Raw genomic sequence first — 20034 nt, 5'->3', positions numbered from 1 at the left:
CCAAAAACTCACTCCATAATTCGGTATGCCTTTGGCAAATGGGACAATTTGAAGGGTTTTGAGGTTGATGAAATTGGGAATTCCCACGGGCTGAGGTCCCATCCGTTCTCTGTAAGCAATGAGCTTTTGCCCAGTCAAGTCTGTAGAACTGGCTCGTACAAGATGGTTCGGCGCAATAATAACTGAAGGGATAGTGCTGATGCTTTACATGCCTTCTGAATGTTTCATACCAGCCAAGGATGTGGTTCAGAGCTATCAACGAAGCCGGCGGCAGTTCTCCCATGATGTTGTGATACACTAGGGAGGTTCTGATGAACAATGAAAATGGAGTTAAATAGATCTTTGATAGTGAGTATTTGAATGGTTGCAGAAGAAAGCTTGAAAATTTTCCAATTTAGAAGACCTCCTGATGTTCCAATACAGGCTATTCCCTTTCTTCTCCGACACTTATAATTTGTACAAACTTCTCTTAAAGTTCTTAGGCCAGATACCATTCTTTCCGGGTGCCATGATTCCATTAGGATCAAGGGCATTTTTCACAGTCTCATTGAACCTCATCAGGATATTATCATTCCAATTATAAGTTCCCGCAATCTGATCCATGATAGCCAAATGAGTCCGGTATTCACCCCAACCATGGGCCGCGCAGTCATCAATGAGGGTTTTGATAAGCTGATGGAGTCGCTTTTTCTCCTCGGCGTTCGTGCGGTCAAAGACGAGGCACACAATGTGATCTGGATCGAAGAAAAAATATCAGCTGGAAGAGCGAAGTGTATGCAGGGATGAGCTCAATACGTACGCATTTCTCTCATGCCAATACAGAAGTCACCAATGTAGTCAAATCCTGCCTCGATCACTCTCTTCTTGGTGATGTTAGTCTGAAGCATGGCATCATCGCCTGAGACTTTGCTGATGGGTGAGAAGAACAGGTGTGCACCATTTGGAACCCAGTCAATCCATTTCAGCTCATCGAAAGTTGGGATTCCGCGTAGAGTCTTGTCTCTGGTGTGTAGCACGCAGTTTTCTTTGATGTCCTCCGGGAAGAAGAAATTTGCCCCTTCAATCGCGGAGAATTCCTTCTTGATGATACCCCACAGAGCGTCACGAGTGGCCTTGGGGCCCTGTAAATAATTCTTAGAGCAAGTCTAATAAACCTCGGGAGGTATATTTAAACTTACGTAGAGTGCACCGTAGAAGTTCCATCTTCCAAGGTTGAGCTTCTTGGCAATTTGATCCAGCTCTACATCTCCAAGAGGGCCGGTGGTTTTTGTATATGAAGCCTTCGTCCCCATAACACCTATAGCTATTAGAAATTGACACTTGAAATAAACCTTTACAACCTACCTGCATCCATCAGAATGTGGCGGATTGTTGGGACATTCTGAAGAACCATTTGCTGCAATCAGTGTTATTACAGAGCTCAAGATCTATAAATGATATCAGACTTACCAATCTGAGGGGCCGAATAATATCAACAGCCTTGTGAAGGTCCTCATCTTTTGGGAAGGTAATGAGATAAGACTGATACCCTCCAGGGTTTGGCATGAGCTGCGAGGTGTCAGTCAAGGTCATTACCTTTTTGTGATATACCCAGATCTTACCCAGACTCCCATTTTGGTGACTATCCCTAGGTTGCTTTGAGAGAAGAGACCATCATTGTATGGTCCAAATCCATACTGGAACAGTTGCCAGCACTTGTTACCAGGTTCTTCGTGTAGAGGAACTTCTGGTGCACCTGGCTTCTTTGGCTCCGGTAAAGCTCCCATACCAGTACGCATTATCTCTCCAGTGGGAAGTATCACCTCCATACCGCAATGCATCATCCAATGATCTAAGAAGTGATCAACATCTGAAATCCCAAGAATAGTGGACTTAACTCACCGCCATAAGGAGTATAACCGACCCCCCGCTCGACAGTATTACCAATCACAGAGCCACCTCCTAGATCAGGAACCTGCAACTGTTAGTACTCATTCAATTCTATCAATTGCTTCAGACGCAAAATTACATCGATCCAAAGCTTGTCATCCAACTTATTATCAACCAAGTATTGATAAAGGTCAGAGAATGTCACTCCGGGCTCCACAACGGCATAAGCACCGTTGATATTGACCTCCAAGACTCGGTTCATATGCTTTCCCAGATCCAACACAATACTTCCACGAAGACGAGGAGCGGCTCCTCCATATCCAGAGTTACGACCGATGGAAGTTGGCCAGAGGGGAATTTGATAATCGTTGGCTGCTCTCACCAAAGACTGGATCTCTGGTACATTACGTGGACAGACAACAGCAGATGCTACAAAGTAGTCTTGGTCCAGGATATGATGGGGATCGTGGGTTCGTGGTTGTTCGAGGTAGGATCCATCCTGTAGCTCGTCGGCCGATTGAACTACTTTGATATTCTCAGGACCAACGGTCGTTGATACTTCGGTCAAGAAACGAGAGAATGCATCCTGAGTAGTATTTGGAGGGAGGGCTAGAGGGACAACCATACTTGAAGATTGAATGAGGCTAGTATTTGATAGATTTAAATTGGTATCAGAATAGAATGGTACTTTTGGTCTGTCTAATACCCTTGTATTTATACATAGAGCTGTGAAAAGCAGGTATGTGCTGTACACGATCTACAAAGAAAGAGGAAAAGAGGAGGCGGTGGAAATCCCGCTGATATTGACCTCTCAAAGCGGTATGAATCTCGCTTACATACTTTCTTAAGACTGGCGTAGTCTCCATCCTGTGGAGTTTCCCCGCATTTCCATCCTTCAGGTTACAATAATAATTCAGAACTCGGTCCGAGGAACCCTGATCAATTGGAATGAATGACTCGAAATACCGTTTACAGTGCTCGCTATGTTCTGCGAGGTTCCGACGTGCTGAGCATCTGGACAGACATCTGTCATCTCGTAAGTCTGAAAATTACATGGGAGGTCTGCGAGCTAGTCTGAGATGCGATTTTTTAGATGAAGGCGGGCGCCCATATTTTTGTCTTTTCTGTAGCGCGGCATTTACTCGGAGGTATATTTTAGCTTATTATGCAAGATACGTAAGCTGACTATGACGCAGGGATAGCCTGAGCCGTCATTGGAGGACATGCAATATAAGAATCTCCAATGGAGCAAGTATTCCTTCTCTCCCAGTTCGAGCTAGGGGAAAGAAGAAGAAAGCTTGTGACCGATGCTCTAGATTGAAGCGGGCATGTAATGCTCAGCATCCATGTGGTACCTGTGTTTCAAAGGAGCAGGACTGTTCATATGTGGAATTCCAAAACAGCAAGTCTATCTCAAATACTGTCATGGGAGATAGAGCAATGCCAACTGCCGGGTCTCAAGGCCCAGCTGAATTTGACATGTTACCTGATGTTCGAATTGAGGGAAACTGTCATCCTCCTGTCTTGCTTGATGGGGAGATTATCGAAGATTGGGCGGAATTCTCTTTATACCATTCTCTTCTCGATCTGCCACCGGAGAACTTCTCAGGGCCACTGTATCAGGATATGAAAGTCTCATGCAGCAGGTTTGATTTCTTGACGAGATTCACAAGTGCATCCGGGCTGGACAAATCATTCAACTCTGGAACGGTGGTGAAGCTTCCTAGAAGATTTGATTCACATTCACAGTCTAGAAGCTCTCTTAACGAAGAAATTTCCTGGTTTGATGTTTTTGGAGATATTAATCTGGCTCCGACATGTCAGAGTGAATTTATTTCACCTTTAGGACATCAATGGGAAACTCACCCTTTGGTATTGAAGACGCTCGAGATAGTGACTAGATTGAAAGAGACAGTTGACAACAAGCCAAGGCGGAGTCTGATTGCTTTCACCTGGTCACCACGAATTGAAACAATGTGCTTCGATTTTTTCTCTCCAGAGAATCTTTCCAGATATCTGGGTGATTTCTGGACCTATTGGTATCCGAACTGCCCTATCATTCACAGGCCCTCGTTTGATGCCATAAATGCGTCACCTGTTTTGCTGGCCTCAATGGCAATCCTCGGTTCATGCTTTTCTTCCTCCACGGACAGCCAGAGCGCGAAGCTGTGGTTTGATTGTGTTGAAGAAATGGTCTTTGACGATGAATCAATGCAAGAGGAGCACTTGAATATAATAGCAGGTGGGGATACATGTGATCAAATGAGCTTTGAAATGTTAAAAGCAGCATACTTCGTCTGTCTATTCCAAAATTGGGAGGGCTCAGGCAATGCTAAACGACGGATCAGACGCCATAGATTCAGCACGGTCGTTGCAGTGAGTTTGAGCTCCATATGACGAGGCATCATCCGTTGACACCGAAAAAATTCCAGGTATCAAGAGATCTAGCGATAGCTCAATCAGTACACCAAGACTTCCAAATTAAGGAATCTCAATTCGACTGGAAGCACTATATCAAGATTGAGGAAAGGATTCGGTGAGTCTGACAAGAGTTTATAGTGACTAGAAAACATACTGAGAGCATGCCAGAACATTGAGCTACGTTTTCTTGCTGGATACAGCATTTGTGATTTTTAACAATGCACCCCCTCGAATGTTTGTCGCAGAACTGGATATGGGTGTCAACTGTCCTGAAGTATGTTTTCAGGTAGAGTCGGCAAGTGGCTGTTTCAGCGAGTTGAAGAGATGGACAACGGCCAATCATGACCACCCTCGCACACTAAAATTGTCCATCGAGGGAATCTGTCAAACAGATATGACCCTTAGGATGCAAGAGGCATACCCTCACCTAGGAATGCTGAACTTATTCGTGATAGTTTCCGGTAAGGCGAAGCCACTTAAATCCCAGATTGATTCCCAGCTTATAGTATTTAGCAATGTGCATGTCAATATACCAACTTCAAAACTCCCTGGTTCCTCCCGCCGCGTTTCTAAATATTGAACGTGGGATGGATCGTTGGAAAGTGGCATGGGACACAATGCAAGCCCTCCGTGGTCCCGTTGAGCAACCGGGCGAGAAATCGATCCTTGATGGAATGTGGAGACGGGATGGATTCATGAAATGTGCACCTGAATATTGGTTGCTGGGTCGTGTCATCTTGGAGAAGATACGATCAAGTCCTTCTACGGAAGGTAGCGGGGCTATGCGTATGCTGGACAAGTATGATCAGACTGATATGGGACAAGTGCATCACTTGATTGCGCAGTTTAACGGGATGTTAATACAATTCAAATGAAGGGGAGCTATGTAATTAAATCATTCTCTTGTTTCTTGCTGGCGACTTTGGCCGATAGGCTAACGTGAGGCTCTTCAAACCTGATTCTAAGCTGAAAAGAAATTAGGCACTAGACCTCTTCCGAAGGCTCGATTCTCCCTAAGATCCTTAGAAGTTTAATGATTGTCGAAATACCTAGCTACTATCTACCCATTGGACTGATATTTTTGAAGTCATTTATCATCGATGCATTAATAGTACGAAACAAGATTTCATCAAATCCACATGATTAGTAACCTTTGAAAGGGTCGAAACTAGACGCCTAAATATAGGCCGAGATGTTCCGGGGTTGTCTTCGGCCTGAAGCATTAGCAGGTCGATCAAGTCAATATTCGAATACGGAGTTCTCCGTACAGAATTTAGAAATAATAAATGTTTCGACAACACGTCACGAAATTATGACACGTCACAAACAATTCTGAGTTGTCACTGTATGAATTCTTTTCAGTTCTATAGATTACGCAAAGTGGGGAAACATTAGATTACTTAAATTCTAGAACGTTTAGATCCTAATCATTCCCTATTCAGACTCAGAAATATGAAGTCCAGAACCACTGTACTTCACCGGCTCATTATGTGTAATGGATAATATTAGATCTATTCAACGACAAATAGTAATTGTAGGTTTCAAACAATCAAAGCATGGAAATTGCCTAGTGGGAATTCTGCCGTTCCGCCCCGACCGCCTTAACTCCGCGGCCGCGGACCGAATTCCCAACGCCGGATACGGTCACGTGGTGTAACGTGATGAGCATTGTAACAACAACTTTTCAGGCTCATCAAACTTGCATTAACACCATTCATTAATACCGCTGAATAAGTTAATTCATCTCGATATTTATATTGTCAACAATTTACCATAGATTGTTGTACTTCCCATTCCCTGCTCGACCTATCGGGCTTACTCCCTTTTTCTCCTAAGCTTTTCGCAAATGTCCACCACAATGAGATCGGCTCAACTAGTGCGCAACACATCTGCTTTGCGACCTTCTCTGGCCGGTAAGATCGCTCTCAATAAAGGAGCAGCTTGCGACAAGATTCTCTGACTTTTTCCTCTCATCTTCCGGATAAACAGCTCGCACTCGTGTCGGTACATCCCCATTGTCTGTGGCCAACATTCTCCGAAATGGACGCGGTCTTCCATCACAAGTATCGGCTCTCGCAATCCTCAACCCTTCTTACCGGAGCTATGCCACTGAACAATCCACATCCAACACTTCCTCTCATCAGTCATACCCTCCTCCCGGTTTCAACGCCGAGCAAGCAAAGAAGCCACTCCCCGTAGAGCAAGAAGCGCCATCGTCACAAGACGTTGCTCAGTCCGCAAAGGCTGAGTCTGCCAGTACCAATGTCACCAAGGCAACAGCTACAAAGGATCTGTCTACCGAGGTGCAAAAGCCCACCTCTGAGGAGAAGGATGCTAAAAAATTGACGATCGGCCAGAAGATCAAGAAGGAGGTCCAGCATTATTGGGATGGTACTAAGCTGCTGGCGACAGAGGTCAAGATCAGTACCCGACTAGCAGTGAAGATGGCAGCTGGATATGAGCTCACTCGGAGAGAGTACCGCCAGGTTTGTCTTTGAAGACTCTCTTTTTAGGGGTCTAGGCTAACTCGAAATTCGTAATCGCAGCTTCAACGTACCGTCAAGGATCTGGGCCGCTTGGTTCCCTTCTCGATGTTCGTCATCGTTCCATTTGCCGAACTGCTGCTTCCCATCGCCCTGAAGCTTTTCCCCAATCTTTTGCCCAGCACCTACGAAGGCAAGAGCTCCCGCGAGAAGAAGGCTTCGAATCTGAGCTCTACCCGCAAGGAGGTCTCCGGCTTTTTGCGCAACACTTTGCGTGAGACTGGTCTGCGATTCAATGCGGCCACAGTCAAGAACGAGGAGTTTGCTGAATTCTTCCGCAAGATCCGGACCACCGGTGAATCGCCCTCCACCGACGACATTATCAAGGTCTGCAAGATATTCAAGGATGACTTGACCCTGGACAATCTGTCACGGCCCCAGCTTGTGGCCATCTGCCGCTACATGAATCTCAACTCGTTCGGTACCGATGCCATGCTCCGTTACAACATTCGCCATCGCATGCGCCAGATCAAGCGTGACGACCGGGCTATTTTCTACGAAGGTGTTGACTCACTGTCCGTGCCCGAGTTGCAGATGGCTAGTGCATCTCGCGGTATTCGTACCCACGGTGTGTCCCCCGCTCGTCTGCGCGAGGACCTCACCATGTGGCTTGACCTCCGTCTCCAGAAGGGTGTGCCTTCCACCCTGCTGGTCCTGAGCAATGCCTACAGCTATACTCAGGGTGGCAAGGAGTCTGAGATGGAGTCGCAGATTGATGCCCTCAAGTCTGTGCTGTCCAGCATCCCCGAGGAGCTGTTCCATGAGATCGAGCTCGAGGTCCACAATGCCGAGGGCGCAGCTACTAACAAGCAGCGTCTCGAGGTGATCAAGGAGCAGGAAGATCTCATTCATGAGGAGACCAAGCAGAACAGCGATACTCCTGCACCCAAAGACATCGATGACATTGATGAGAAAGAGGAAGCCAAGGCTGAGGCCGCCTCTAGCGACAAGCAGTCTTCGGAAGCCGCCGAGGCTGTGGAGGATTCAGCCCAGGCTGACAAGAAGAACAACAGCTCGTAGATCGTCCACTAAATGGCATTCTTACTATTTCCCCCTTCACCCTTTCCCTTTGTGCTTTTATGGTGTCCCTGGTCGGTTGATAGATTCCTTCTCTCCCCTTTCCTTTCTTACCCTGTGTTACTTTCCACTTTTCACTATGGAGTTCTATGTTGATAGAATCCTGAACATCCCTTCCATTTTACTTTACTCGTCCCTGGCTTGCAATTTCCGTGCACACGGGCAAGACCGAAACAAGGGGGACATGTGGGACCAGTGATTGGATTTTTAACGGCAAAAAACGCCATGTACTGATAGATCAAATCGATGAGATAATTGTTGGATTTTCTTTTTCCGCATAATACTGCATAGTATTAAGTACTCCGTGATCCGTACTCCGTATATCGTGGGGGTATTCTCGCATTAGTCACCAAATCGAATATTAAACTTCAATAGCCGACCCGATAGAACGACGACTAATCATCACTACTCATATACTCCGTATCTACGTATCATCAATTCTCCTCGCGGAATTTGGACCGAGCCCATTCCAGCAAAAACCACACCCCCTGTCTCCAATGTGCTCCTATGTCTGTACCCGTTCGCGTGTGCAGGCCCAAACCAGTCCACTCCACTTTGTAGTCAGCCACATTATCTGTACTTTCGTGGGGGAAACAAAAAGTGCTCCATATGGGGTACTATGCAGCAAAGTATAATTATTCAAAATTGCTTTTGCGTGATAATGCATACAAAATGTAAAATGCAGAATGCTCTACAGAGTATACGGATATTGAGAGATTGGGACTACTTGAGACTTGATTATTATCCCGTGGGTGTTTCCATCCCTGGCCATGGATGGCACTGAGACTAGACTGAGACTAAGACCCATCATGCCCTCACGTGGCATGAGGAACTAAGGAACAGCTTGGAACATTGATGGAATGTGGAGTATCTACTCCGTACCTACTCCGAATCTCCGTACTTACGCCGTATCTCCGTATTCGAGATGTACTTCGACATAGTACCTATTAATGCGTTGCCTTCTTACTAGATGAATGTCTCGCTTATCATCGGACCTAACCTTAGAACGTCGATCAAAACACCTGGAGATTAGAGAGTAGAGCTACTATTACGATCCGGCCCAAGGCAGTATTGCTTTTTCCTTCCATTTTTCTCTTTTCCCTCACATTTATATCTAAACCAGCCCTGTTTTTAGCTACTGCATGACATGCGCTGACTCCCCTTGTAACCAGTTCGGGCGAGATGCATTTCAGATGCAGGTGCCTTCATGTGTGTGGTAATTGCGCAATGGAGGGGCAGATTAGAGAAGGGATACGAAATAATGAAATGACTATCTAGAGCTGTTCCGAGCCTGAGAATCCCAAGATTTGGAGGCAACTCCGACATTCCAGAGTATCGAACGAATATCTGCGAGTTACCGGCAAATGTTGTCAACAGTTGTCTAGTCCGACCCTGCGTGGTTCTCCTTTATTCGTCCAATTCGGAAGGTACAGTTGGTCAGTATTTCTTCTCTAATATTCTCTAAAATTTAGGATTTACTTTTACGCCGTTTCCCACTGCATAACCCTTCAGCTGCAGTAGGTCCGTGTTTAAATTGAGCGAGACAAGCCCCCCTATTTTGGCAATAAACTACTATTCTTATTCACTAAACGAACTAAAATATACTAAAATATACTAAAATATACAGGCATCCACATGGAAGGTTTGACAGCCCCATTTCCACTTTAATATTTGCTCCACTGTGGATATAGGTATGTTTGATATCTTGCCTTATGGGCGAACTAGTAGGAACTGTCAGACTTACTATGTACATAAGTACCTACGTCGTACTGTCTCTAGCTTATGACAGCATGCAGTTCAACGTGCATATGATGCGGAATATGAGATACCTAGATAGACCAAGTACCAGGTACGGATGAGCTGAGCCGAATACATACTAGTACAAATGAGCCGATTCTGCTTGGGGGCAGGATTCGGCTGTGTTTTGAATCTTGATATTTTACGTGCTATTTTATTTTAATCTTAATTTTAATTTTTAGTTTCTATTTACATCGCGTTTTCCTATTTCGTTTCTAGACACTTCACATCCTCCCCTTGCAGCCCCTCGCGTTTGGTCTGTGCGTTACAATGCAGATCGCCTCTGATTACTCGGAGTAGATAATCAACACTGAATCCTCTCTTTGTTCTTTCGATCCCAACCTTCCCTTTGAACTCGCTTATATATTGAATGCTTCCCTTTGTTTCATCTTTCATCTTTTTTTATCCTGGGGATAATTCCGAAGATGTTTTCCCACACTTCTTATTCAAGGGCTCCCCCAGTCCGACCTTCTCGTTCTCTTGAAGGACTGGAGCAAGTCGTCCCTCCAAAAGCTCTCTACTCACCTCGATCAATGCTTTTCTTGAATAAGCCACTACCAGCCAAACCAATACCCGACAACTCGACCGAATACTCGGTAATGTGGAGTGATTCCGACAGTGACAGCGAAAGCGAAAGCCATAGCACCGTCGACAGCTTTGCCAGCCCAAGTGAACCCCGGGACTCAACCGAGAGCTATCCTATCTTCGTAAGCTCCGACTCCGACGACTTCATGGATCATTCAGCCCCCGATCTCAGTTTGGGTCCGATCCATACTTCTCCACAACATTTTTCAAATGTGGATGCGCTCGAGTGCACGGACTTGATAGATCCTCCCAAGTCAGCCGCTTCAACGCTCAGTGCGCAATCAGACCCCATACACGGCCGTCCTCCCCACTGGAACCGCTCCGCCACAAACCACTACTTCCGGGAGAAGAAGTGGGATTTCTTCCCTGAGCTCGCCACTCCCTCCGCCCTGCAGGCCAGTGGCCGGGATAGCGCCAGTCTACAGAAGAAACAAAAAGATGGTAGACTGAATGTGCCACGGACCCGCTACAAATGGCACTCGCTCGATCGGAGCTTGGGCCTTGGTTTGGCCTCCAATGTACGCGACTCCATCAAGACATATGTTCATCGCACACTATCCCGAGATTCAAACGATACGAGCACTCCACTACAACGACCCTCAACAGCCCCAGGGGATGCAGATACACTCACTTTACAACAAACCACATTCCAACACTCGTCGACCGACATCAGTCAACTACGAAGAGACTCCGTCATCTCTGTCGTAAGTGAAGTCAACGTTTGCCCATCACCAACAACCCGACCAAAACAACTAGCAGTCCCCATGTCCCCATATCAAAAATACGGTCCTTCAATCTGGGAAACCCCTAAACCCAAAAAGCGCAGCATCCGTTTCCCCAGTTACCGCAAAGACTCCCTGGTAACCAGCTCCTCGGCTCCAGAGTTCACAGTAAACCCAACAGCCCCCATCTCCTCCCCACCGCTGAAGTTTCAATTCCAGCAAAACACTCGGGAGGCAGTTCGTGCTTTCCAGGGGGCAAAAAAAAGATGACTGAATCGAAACAAGATCGCCGGCGTGAACATTTGAAATCTCAAATCAAACTTGTTGGCCCTGTCAACCCACACACCTATACTCAATCAGACCCATGGCTTTAAATGAGATCAATCTTTACTATTTTCCTTACTATTTGTCGATGACTTCATGACCGCATGTGTTTTTTTTTTTTTTTCTCCCTCATGTTCAGAATTGGAAACACTCCCTACTTTTCCTTAGCGAATCCTTTTAGCATTGCGCCCCCACTTTTGGATCGGACTCTTTGATTACTTGCATAGGGACCCGCAGGCGTTATTATATTTATAGGTCCTTATTTTAGAGTACTATTTGTTATTTAATCCAGTCTTGACTTTTACGTACCACACTTCCTCTGAGTACTGCTTCTAATGCTGATAGAATAAGGTAGGTATCTACTTATTTGACTGCAACTAGACCATTATACTAATCTACAAAACACCTTAATTACACGCTCGGACAGTCTTCCAAGGTTGTCTACCAGCCTCATGCATCAAAACTCCGACTTTACCTCCGAACCAATAATCACTAATAAACCCAGCCACCAAAAACCCTTCCTGCGAGTAGGCCTAAGTGGCAAAAACAAGTCAACGGCGGACGTGGCCCATTGTCTATAAATGGAAAGTAGCGGTGTCTATTTCATGCATACGACGTATGTATGTTTGGTTTTGACCTTGCTCTTTACCTTGGCTTTGACCTGGACCTTGATCTTCTACGGACTAGAACCCCGACCTGCAGTAGCCAGTCCTAATATAAATGTAGCTCCTTTACACGTGCTCCTGTCCTATCGAATAGCTGTACCTTTCTCATCCTGGTCTGTTTCGAGCTGTTTAGCGCCACGAGGGCCCGGTTGGCGAGCCGGTCCAATAGAAGGTCTTTTATGTGTGAAGGATTCTTACGCGCGTGGCAATCAAACCAACGCTGCAATTGACGTGTCTGTTCGGAGATTAAGTATGAGGATGTTTGTTTGATTGCAAGTGTGCTTGATGATATGTTTCTGATGGATGAATTGCCTGGAATAGTGAGTGATGTCAGAAGAAGAGTTAGGCCTGTGTTCATGATCTATCTCATATAATCACCAGATCACTGGCGCTAATGATTGTGATATTGAAATAGGTTCTCTCATCCAAAACTTGCAACTACTTCTCGCTACTCTCCACCTTGAAACTAGCAAAGGTCTCGATGTCATATCTTCATCCTTCGTTCACGTTAAGCGGTCTAGATATTTGAAGCGATGGAGATCTTAGCTTCTCTCCTTTTCTCTTTCGGCATAATTTTTACCTCCGTAATCCAATCGCCTCCATACTGAACAAATCTCAAAGTGAGAGGGGTTTTTGTATTGAACATTACCACTATATGACCATGTCATACCTAAGCAAGTATTCAATATCCAAATAAGTATAGTAGCCACTCAATATCTCCGTAAATCCCAAGTATAGTAGTCAATTAAGTGTAGGTTAGCGTCAAAAGGAAACTGCCATCTGTATGAGCACACAATATATCAATTTCGCTATCTTGCCTTCGGCTACCAAAACTCCACCTGGGCAGCTTCTTTCCAGTGACAGCTAACAATGGATATCTTCAATTACCATATCTTCAAGCCTCCCGTCATATCATATTTGTTTTTCAGATATAGTATATTCTCCAAAAAACTCATTTGGAAGGTCTCCTGTCATGTAGAAGAGAAGGGGTTCTTTGGCTTTAGATAGCTTAAAACCTAGTCCAGAAGACGATCGATAAACCATACTCCTTGCTAGAATCTCTAGCATCAGAGCTTTCATCACTAGTACCATCACGGCTAGACTCTGAAATATCGCCCGAGTGATGCAAAATATCAATTGATTATGGCATACCATTTACCAGTTCATGCCGCCAATAATCCTAGAGACGAAAATCACCTGGGGATATAATACTGCAATGGGAGCGGGATACGGCTGATAAAGCTCATCCCTGAGACGCATGCGATCATTAAACGAACTATAGCCAAATTGACTATAAAATCCCTGACCGGCGTCCCAGGCCAAGAAAGAAAAAACTAACTGCCCACAAAACACAAGCTAAGTGCAAGTAACTAGATGAAGCATTCAAGCCTCTAGCCCGTCACATGCAGTAGTAAATCGGGAGCCAGCAATGGCCAAGCCTTGCTATCAAAACCGAAGGTTCGGACTCTCTGGAGAACTTTCGCCATCATAAGGACTAGTGGGTTAAAAATAGTCTTGGCGATAGAAAGACCGCGCTTGTGATCTATACGAAGGCGGAAGAAGTCTATTTTGAGAACTGGGAGCTTGTTCCGGACAAAACTACGCATGAACAAAATTTGATCAGTTACCAGTCTTACTGCTCTCAGCATGTCTTTGTTAGCCGATCTGGATGTGTGGGGAATTCGCTTGTCATTTCGTTCTTTGCTCTTATGAATCGGGCTCCTCAAGATGGAGATGGCAATGTCGTAAACGCTGCAAAAGATCTTGTGAATCCTTGCAAAGAGTATACCTGGGTACCAAGTATGTACATTAGTAGATCTTCTGGGCTATCTTCCAGTTGCTCTTGGTTAAACTCCAATTCAAACCCACTAGAAACTGCATAGGTATCAAGATGATCAGAACCCTTTACTCTGAATGAACTTGAGTAGCGTTATAGCAATGAGAGCGGGTAAGGTGTCTGGTCGCTCAACAGCTATGTGCTGAAGCCACGTATTACTGTCACCTGCAAGACCATAGTGCTCCTGGAATTGAAACATACACCCGTCGCGGAACTCGACTTCCAGTTCCCCATACTTGAGGAACTGGAGGTCAACCTATATCTCTCCATCGTGTGCCACGTCGCTTCGGAATTTATTGAGTGAGGGCTCCAAATCCACCCCCATCCATGTGTGGAACACTATCGCGAATGGCAAAATTAGCAGTTCGCATATGCTTCCTTTCAAGCCCTAAAGCCGATGTGCGGGTGTCTTGTGCGGCTGGGCTTTTAGCGCGGCTAAGCGCCAAAATAGTGAAATCCACGCGGGTTGCCGATGTCATTCATTGCCATTGGTCACAATTTTAACGCGCTCAAATATGCTTTCCGTCACGTCTGCCATTAAGCTGTGCTCGATCTGATTGCTGATTAATGTACTTTTGACCTTATGGAGGACATCTCGGAGTGGAGAGAGCTAAACCTAAACTGTAAATAAAATACGTCATACCCATTATTAGGCTGTCGAATTTGACCAAATTAGCGCCTTGGTAGGATATAAGTTTATGATTGGTTATAACAGATGACTACGCTCTCCATAATAAAGAACACGCATATGACGATTATTTACACTCTCTTCTCTACTTTCACTCTATTTACGTGTTTTTTTGGCACATTTTTCATCTTTAGCTCCTTTATAGCTGAATTGCCTATTCAATCACCGAAAGCAGAACCAGAGCTAGAGCTAACTAAATCACTGGCTAATTTGCTTCCTGAAAACGTGTTTGAGGTTCTTGAAATGCCTTCAGAACCCTCTTCACCTGGTATTCATATAAATGGTTACCAAATTACTACCCCTTTTTTTCCTTTTTGTCTTTTACCGATGCTTTATTTAACTTATTATCTCTAAATACTAATAAATATATGAATCTAAAGGGTGCTGAGTATTTTGACAGGCTTTGGTCTGACACTACACCTTGAGTTTAAGCTATTTATTGCGATTTGGATATATGATCATCTATCAAGGTTCACAAGAAGAGATGTTATTGGTCAACTACCTCATCGCCATTCTGATCACCTCAAAAATATATCAGCTTAGGTCGTTTTCAACAAACTATTTTCCATGTTTCTGACCCTAATCCTGAGGCTACTACTCAAAAGGCTTTACGGCTATATTTAACGCCAAATAAGACATAGTAATATACTTTGCTTAGGATTTGAGAGGCACGTTTGTAAAATATTGGGAGCCATCAAATACATTTGCCGTCGACGAATCTATGATTCTTGGTTTTGGGCGTTCTCAACATATATTTAAGATTCCTAATAAACCAATTCTCCAGGGTCATCATCTATTTAATATAGCTGATCAGGGATACACATTATATTGGGCTTGGGCAAGCCGGCAGATGTCTTTAGTGGAGATTAAAAAAAAAACTTGGAAACCTGTCTATGACAGGCTCTGTGGTAAGGTATCTCTCTCTCTCTCTCTCTCTCTCTCTCTCTCTCTCTCTCTCTCTAGTCAGAAAAGGTGAGCGCTACTTTAGTGAGTCGGCTCTTTTTATTCCTTAAGTATTATTTTTTATCTCGGAGTTCTTCTTCAATGTTCAAATGGAAGAGGTTTTGTACCTTCATGCCCAGCGTATATCAATAGATGAGCGAGAATCCATGTTTATGCACATCTGCCTGCACATATGGGCAAGAACGATACTATTCCGGGGTTCCAAGGTTCTCATAAAGAGACCTCAGGAGTTTCATAAACAGCCACATGGGCATGCTTCACATTCGAGATTCTAGTTCGAGAAAAATCTTCAAGTATTTAGAGAATACTATTAGTCATAATGATCTGAACTTGTCGTACATGTAATATAGCTCAGGAAAAGAAAAAGCAACCCTCAACATACCCAGCCAGGGTGATGAAACTGAGTGCTTGATATGTAATTAGATACCTAGGTATGTGCCTGAAATCCAAAATGTGTCAATGTGTCCTTGAATCCTTATTTTCAATACATGTTTTCCCGTCGCAATGCCCCAATAAAGATATGTTCAGCCCAAAGAAAATGAAAAGCCCAGAAATAGATAAACAAAATTTTCAGTATCCGTAGTGATGGGCCTGCGGCATATAGGCCATGCCAGGCCAGTATCCCATATCTCTTGCAGCAGGGGGATATGGCTGAGGGAAATAGCTAGGCAGGAGGCTCGGGTCCGTGAGCACTGGTTTTGGTGACCCATTTGGAACAAAGGACTGTGTCATACCAGATGGATGCGTTCCAAACCCGATCGTCGGAGTATGTGGTTCACTCGAGTCACTGGTGGGAGAAGGAGGCAAAGCATTGTGGTGGAAATGCGGTGCACGATCTCCATCTTCTGAGCGAGGGCTTTGGTAACCATGATCGTAATTGTCAAATTCCATATCCGAGATGGTGAGGGGAGCCTCAGGGAACCTCGATGATATCTCATCTTCCATGAAGATGGCTTCGGGGAGGTGTGTTTTGGACACCTGCAGTCTCGTGTTTCCATCTAGGCCATGTTAACGAACTATCCTCATCCTCTGCTTGACAGTTACGTTCTTACCAAGTTCTCCGTTTAGGTATCTCTCCTCCATGTGTCGCACAAAATAAATTTCATCCAGCACTTGAAGTCTGTGCTGTGGGTTGATCTGGCGTCGTACATCCTGACTCGCCTCGCGAAGTCTTTCTGAAGTAATTCCATGGCTATCCTTCAGCTCGCAAAGGATATGAACTAGGAGCCGGAGGCGATCTAACCCCTCATTAGTATCATATCCGAGGTCACTTCACGAAAATATCTCTTACCACGCATGAGGAGGTGGTCAGGTTCCTTGTGCAAGACACCAGCTGGCCACCATGCAGGCTTAGTCAATTCAGGGTCAACGCGTTTCGATTCACCGGAGACGACCTTGCGTCCGTTATAAGGGAAATGAACCTGCTTTCTCGGTTCCACTAGTTTGATGTATGACTTGGCAATCACGCGACAGTTCAATTGCTGGAAATCTTCGAATGCTTTCTCATAGTACCTTCGTAGAAGGTCGCGGTCTCCAACACGAAGGATGGTGTGCCCGATGCTTGGGCTAGGTGCTGGTGATTTAGAGTTGGATCTTGACTTAGGGTTTAATTTGCGCTTAGTATCGCGAGTGGAGGTCTTTCTTCGCTTTCCGTCACGTCTTTTCCGTCGGCCTTGAAGTGACTGCCACTCGCAGGGTATCATATCAGCTGGTGCTGTGGAAATCCATTCAGCTTGTGGTGGTTGTGGTTGCATGTCCCATGGTGAAGGGGGTGCCTGGATCGAGTCTACAAGTAGGGGACGTCAGGCTCGAACTTTGTCGTATTTTCGGAAATATTTCCCCACTTACTGTTGAACCTCATAGCTTCGTTATCGGTAATAGCCACTTCCATGAACCGGTCTGTCACGTCCGGTGTGAATATGGCACCGCCACATCCAGCAATTGATGGCGAGGACTCCACCTTAATGCGGCCATCATGATCAAGAAAGATGATAGCAAAATGTGGATGTTGATAACCAGGATGAGGGATCTAGCTCGACATTTACCGGTTAATGAAATGGTCGTCTCGAGATCTTGGAGCCAAGTTACCATATGATGTTGAGGCTGGAGCATTGAGGTATCCGAATGCCTTCTTTCCAAGACATCTCCTGTCTCAACATCTAGATGAGATCGACTTATATCCATGAGATTTAATGGATGATGGTTTTATAGGTTGCGTATGGGGGTAATGGGGCTTGTAACGCAATTGATAATGAGCACCGAAGGGCTAAAAGGCCGAAAGAGTAGAAAACAAGAGTTTGTCACGCTGAAGATACGAATGTTTCTCGTAGAATAAAAATTCCCCGGATATGAAATTCGAGACTAACGAGACAAGATTGGAAACTCGAAGTAATTATACATGAAGATCAGGGCTTCAAACCGAGGTCAAACCACCTGATTCTCATGCAAGGAAAAAAGGAAATCTGGCTGAGCTGAAGTGGCAATAGGAAGACTTTCCGATCTTGTGCATTCACATTTAGGATCGGATGCATATTTCATTCCTTTTTTTCCCTTTTTCTTTTTTTTTTCCCTTTTTTCACTTGGGATGAGTCGAGTGGGATCCAGGCCAAACGCACTGACCCGAGTAGAGCTTATTAACCCGGATTGATTTGTGCAAACATCTCAAGGGCTCGAGGTCTAAGTCTACTACTACCTAGGTCTAGGTCAGGGGAAACACATTCTAACACCTGGACAGAACAAACAAACTCTCCCACCAAGTAGCGTCAGTGACATACTAGTCACGCTCCATATACCTAATACGCCTCTTATATCATAGTCCTGCAGTAGTTACAAGTCTTAAGTAAGAAGATGTAGGACAAAGGTTCTACCAGGATCGAAGGAGTACCCTTTTTAGCGGGGTGCAGAATGCCGTGTTCCCTCCGGATGGAAGTCTAGCACAGATCTAATCTCAAACGGGCGTTCGGTTAACTGAACTATTGAGGGTCCAAGCTTGGTTCCACAACCTTGGAAGGATCAACAACCTTGAGGCTTGGACGATCGAATGCTGTAACTGCTGCCTTCATGTTTCTCCTTTTTTCTTTTCTTTTTTTATTATCGAACTATTGACTCTAGTTAATAAAGTTTCTCATTCCAAATCCCGGTTATCCATCTTCCTGCATACGTGGACAGCGGGAGTTAAAAGCTACGGAGTAGTCCGTATAGTTCGTATAGCTAACTATAGTAGTTAATAGGGGCTAAGCTGACATCCACTAGGATCGACTCCTTCTTTCCGGATCGACTTAAGCGGGGACCTGCGGATCCCAGGATTACCTATAACGTCCAGGCTTCAAGAGAGTGCTTAACCTGAAACTATTCCCAGTCGGACTGGCTCCACGCACCGGAAAATATAACCAGAAGAGCCTGGTTGGGCAATATAATCTATAGAGAAGCTCCGATTATAATAATAATCAAAAACAGAAATGCAAAAGAGGACAAGAACCTTGGAAGAAAATAAGTAGTTGAGAAGAGCCACCCTATTTCCTAATCAAGATAGTGCAGCCCTTTCTACCAAAGTCTATACTAATTACCCTCTCTACTTACGAACTTGGCGAAAGGCTAAAGTGTTATTCTTACTCTTCAGCCGCATTGACCATGACTCGGAAGCTCCCCAGAGTTCGATTTCCAAAGTGGCGTGGAGGCGTAACACCCCGCCCCTTGCGTGGTTTCTAGCCTAGTTTGTTCTCACGCACTTCTACTTTCCACTTTCTTCTCTTCGGCTACCTACTTCCATTTGGTCAAGTTGGAAATACAAGATCCACACCATTACAGTTGTGCAGATTGTAGTCCTAGGGCAATCAATGCATAAGCCTCAGTAGTTCAACTCGAGTCAGGTCTGTACAAGTTGCACACTATGTACGGCTCTAGATACAGGCTTCCGATGATGCATACAGCAGAGAACTGAATTTGAAATTAGGAGTAGATGCTTTCGATGCATCCTCTTTACTAAAGACACAAGAGGGGTAGTTTTCTTGCATGTTTGCTTGGTTGAAGTGCGGAGATAAGTAGTAAGAACTCCGTGCTCGGATTGGGATATAACTCCGTTTCCGGCTCTGAAGACAGATCTGGACATACTTTATGACTGGTAACCAGTTCTCAACCCTCGATGAAACCATCTCTTAACCTGAGCAAACACTGAGTTGCCTCGCAGAGCCGACCCATCCAAAATTCGTTGCAAAATACAACAGAGAATGACTCCCCACCATGGCAATCTCATCCCACAAACCGACACCCCATTCAGCACAAATCAAACACAACCCATGGGTAACCAGTATATTATCCCCTCCTATTGGCCGGAAGGAGGTGAGCTGCATAGATAGGGGCTTTTTCCGTCACCAAGAGATAAATAAGTGGAAGAATTACTTCACCGTCAAGCAGCAGGACCAAGGCGCCTGGATAACCAAACTCCTGCATATTCCCAAGTCTATTACGGCTCTAAGGCTATCCGAACTCCGTACCAAGTGACCTGTCCAGGCTTTGGAGTCACTCCGTATACCAACGCAAATAG

At 45.0% G+C, this 20034-nt stretch overlaps 6 protein-coding genes across 6 annotated transcripts; 3 read left to right on the top strand and 3 right to left on the bottom strand.

The window, feature by feature from the left end:
- Positions 1 to 447: 447 nt before the first annotated feature.
- On the bottom strand, positions 448 to 2494 carry N7495_009387 (FAD-binding oxidoreductase; the record flags this gene model as incomplete). Its single annotated transcript, XM_057212038.1, has 8 exons — positions 448 to 734; positions 800 to 1121; positions 1179 to 1297; positions 1345 to 1396; positions 1450 to 1548; positions 1602 to 1831; positions 1882 to 1954; positions 2009 to 2494. 8 exons carry the CDS (start codon positions 2492 to 2494, stop codon positions 448 to 450), a joined length of 1668 nt encoding a protein of 555 aa, XP_057058901.1.
- An 815-nt stretch (positions 2495 to 3309) lies between these two features.
- Positions 3310 to 5165, top strand: N7495_009386 (Zinc finger C2H2 type domain containing protein; the record flags this gene model as incomplete). The annotated part of the gene is made up of 2 exons (XM_057212037.1): positions 3310 to 4245; positions 4797 to 5165. The coding sequence occupies 2 exons, from the start codon at positions 3310 to 3312 to the stop codon at positions 5163 to 5165; spliced, it is 1305 nt and encodes a 434-aa protein (XP_057058900.1).
- Positions 5166 to 6136: 971 nt separating this feature from the next.
- N7495_009385 (MRS7 family protein) lies at positions 6137 to 7853 on the top strand (the record flags this gene model as incomplete). Its single annotated transcript, XM_057212036.1, has 3 exons — positions 6137 to 6203; positions 6280 to 6776; positions 6837 to 7853. 3 exons carry the CDS (start codon positions 6137 to 6139, stop codon positions 7851 to 7853), a joined length of 1581 nt encoding a protein of 526 aa, XP_057058899.1.
- Positions 7854 to 10132: 2279 nt separating this feature from the next.
- Positions 10133 to 11284, top strand: N7495_009384 (uncharacterized protein; the record flags this gene model as incomplete). The annotated part of the gene is made up of 1 exon (XM_057212035.1): positions 10133 to 11284. One exon carries the CDS (start codon positions 10133 to 10135, stop codon positions 11282 to 11284), a length of 1152 nt encoding a protein of 383 aa, XP_057058898.1.
- A 2614-nt stretch (positions 11285 to 13898) lies between these two features.
- On the bottom strand, positions 13899 to 14319 carry N7495_009383 (uncharacterized protein; the record flags this gene model as incomplete). Its single annotated transcript, XM_057212034.1, has 2 exons — positions 13899 to 14096; positions 14179 to 14319. 2 exons carry the CDS (start codon positions 14317 to 14319, stop codon positions 13899 to 13901), a joined length of 339 nt encoding a protein of 112 aa, XP_057058897.1.
- Positions 14320 to 16061: 1742 nt separating this feature from the next.
- N7495_009382 (DUF2841 domain-containing protein) lies at positions 16062 to 17675 on the bottom strand (the record flags this gene model as incomplete). Its single annotated transcript, XM_057212033.1, has 5 exons — positions 16062 to 16489; positions 16544 to 16729; positions 16783 to 17277; positions 17340 to 17520; positions 17580 to 17675. 5 exons carry the CDS (start codon positions 17673 to 17675, stop codon positions 16062 to 16064), a joined length of 1386 nt encoding a protein of 461 aa, XP_057058896.1.
- Positions 17676 to 20034: the final 2359 nt, after the last annotated feature.

This window comes from Penicillium taxi, assembly GCF_028828555.1.
Source record: "Penicillium taxi strain IBT 34144 chromosome Unknown utg000006l_segment0_segment0, whole genome shotgun sequence".
Classification (NCBI taxonomy): Eukaryota; Fungi; Ascomycota; class Eurotiomycetes; order Eurotiales; family Aspergillaceae; genus Penicillium; species Penicillium taxi.
This window is presented reverse-complemented; position numbering and strand designations above follow the sequence as displayed.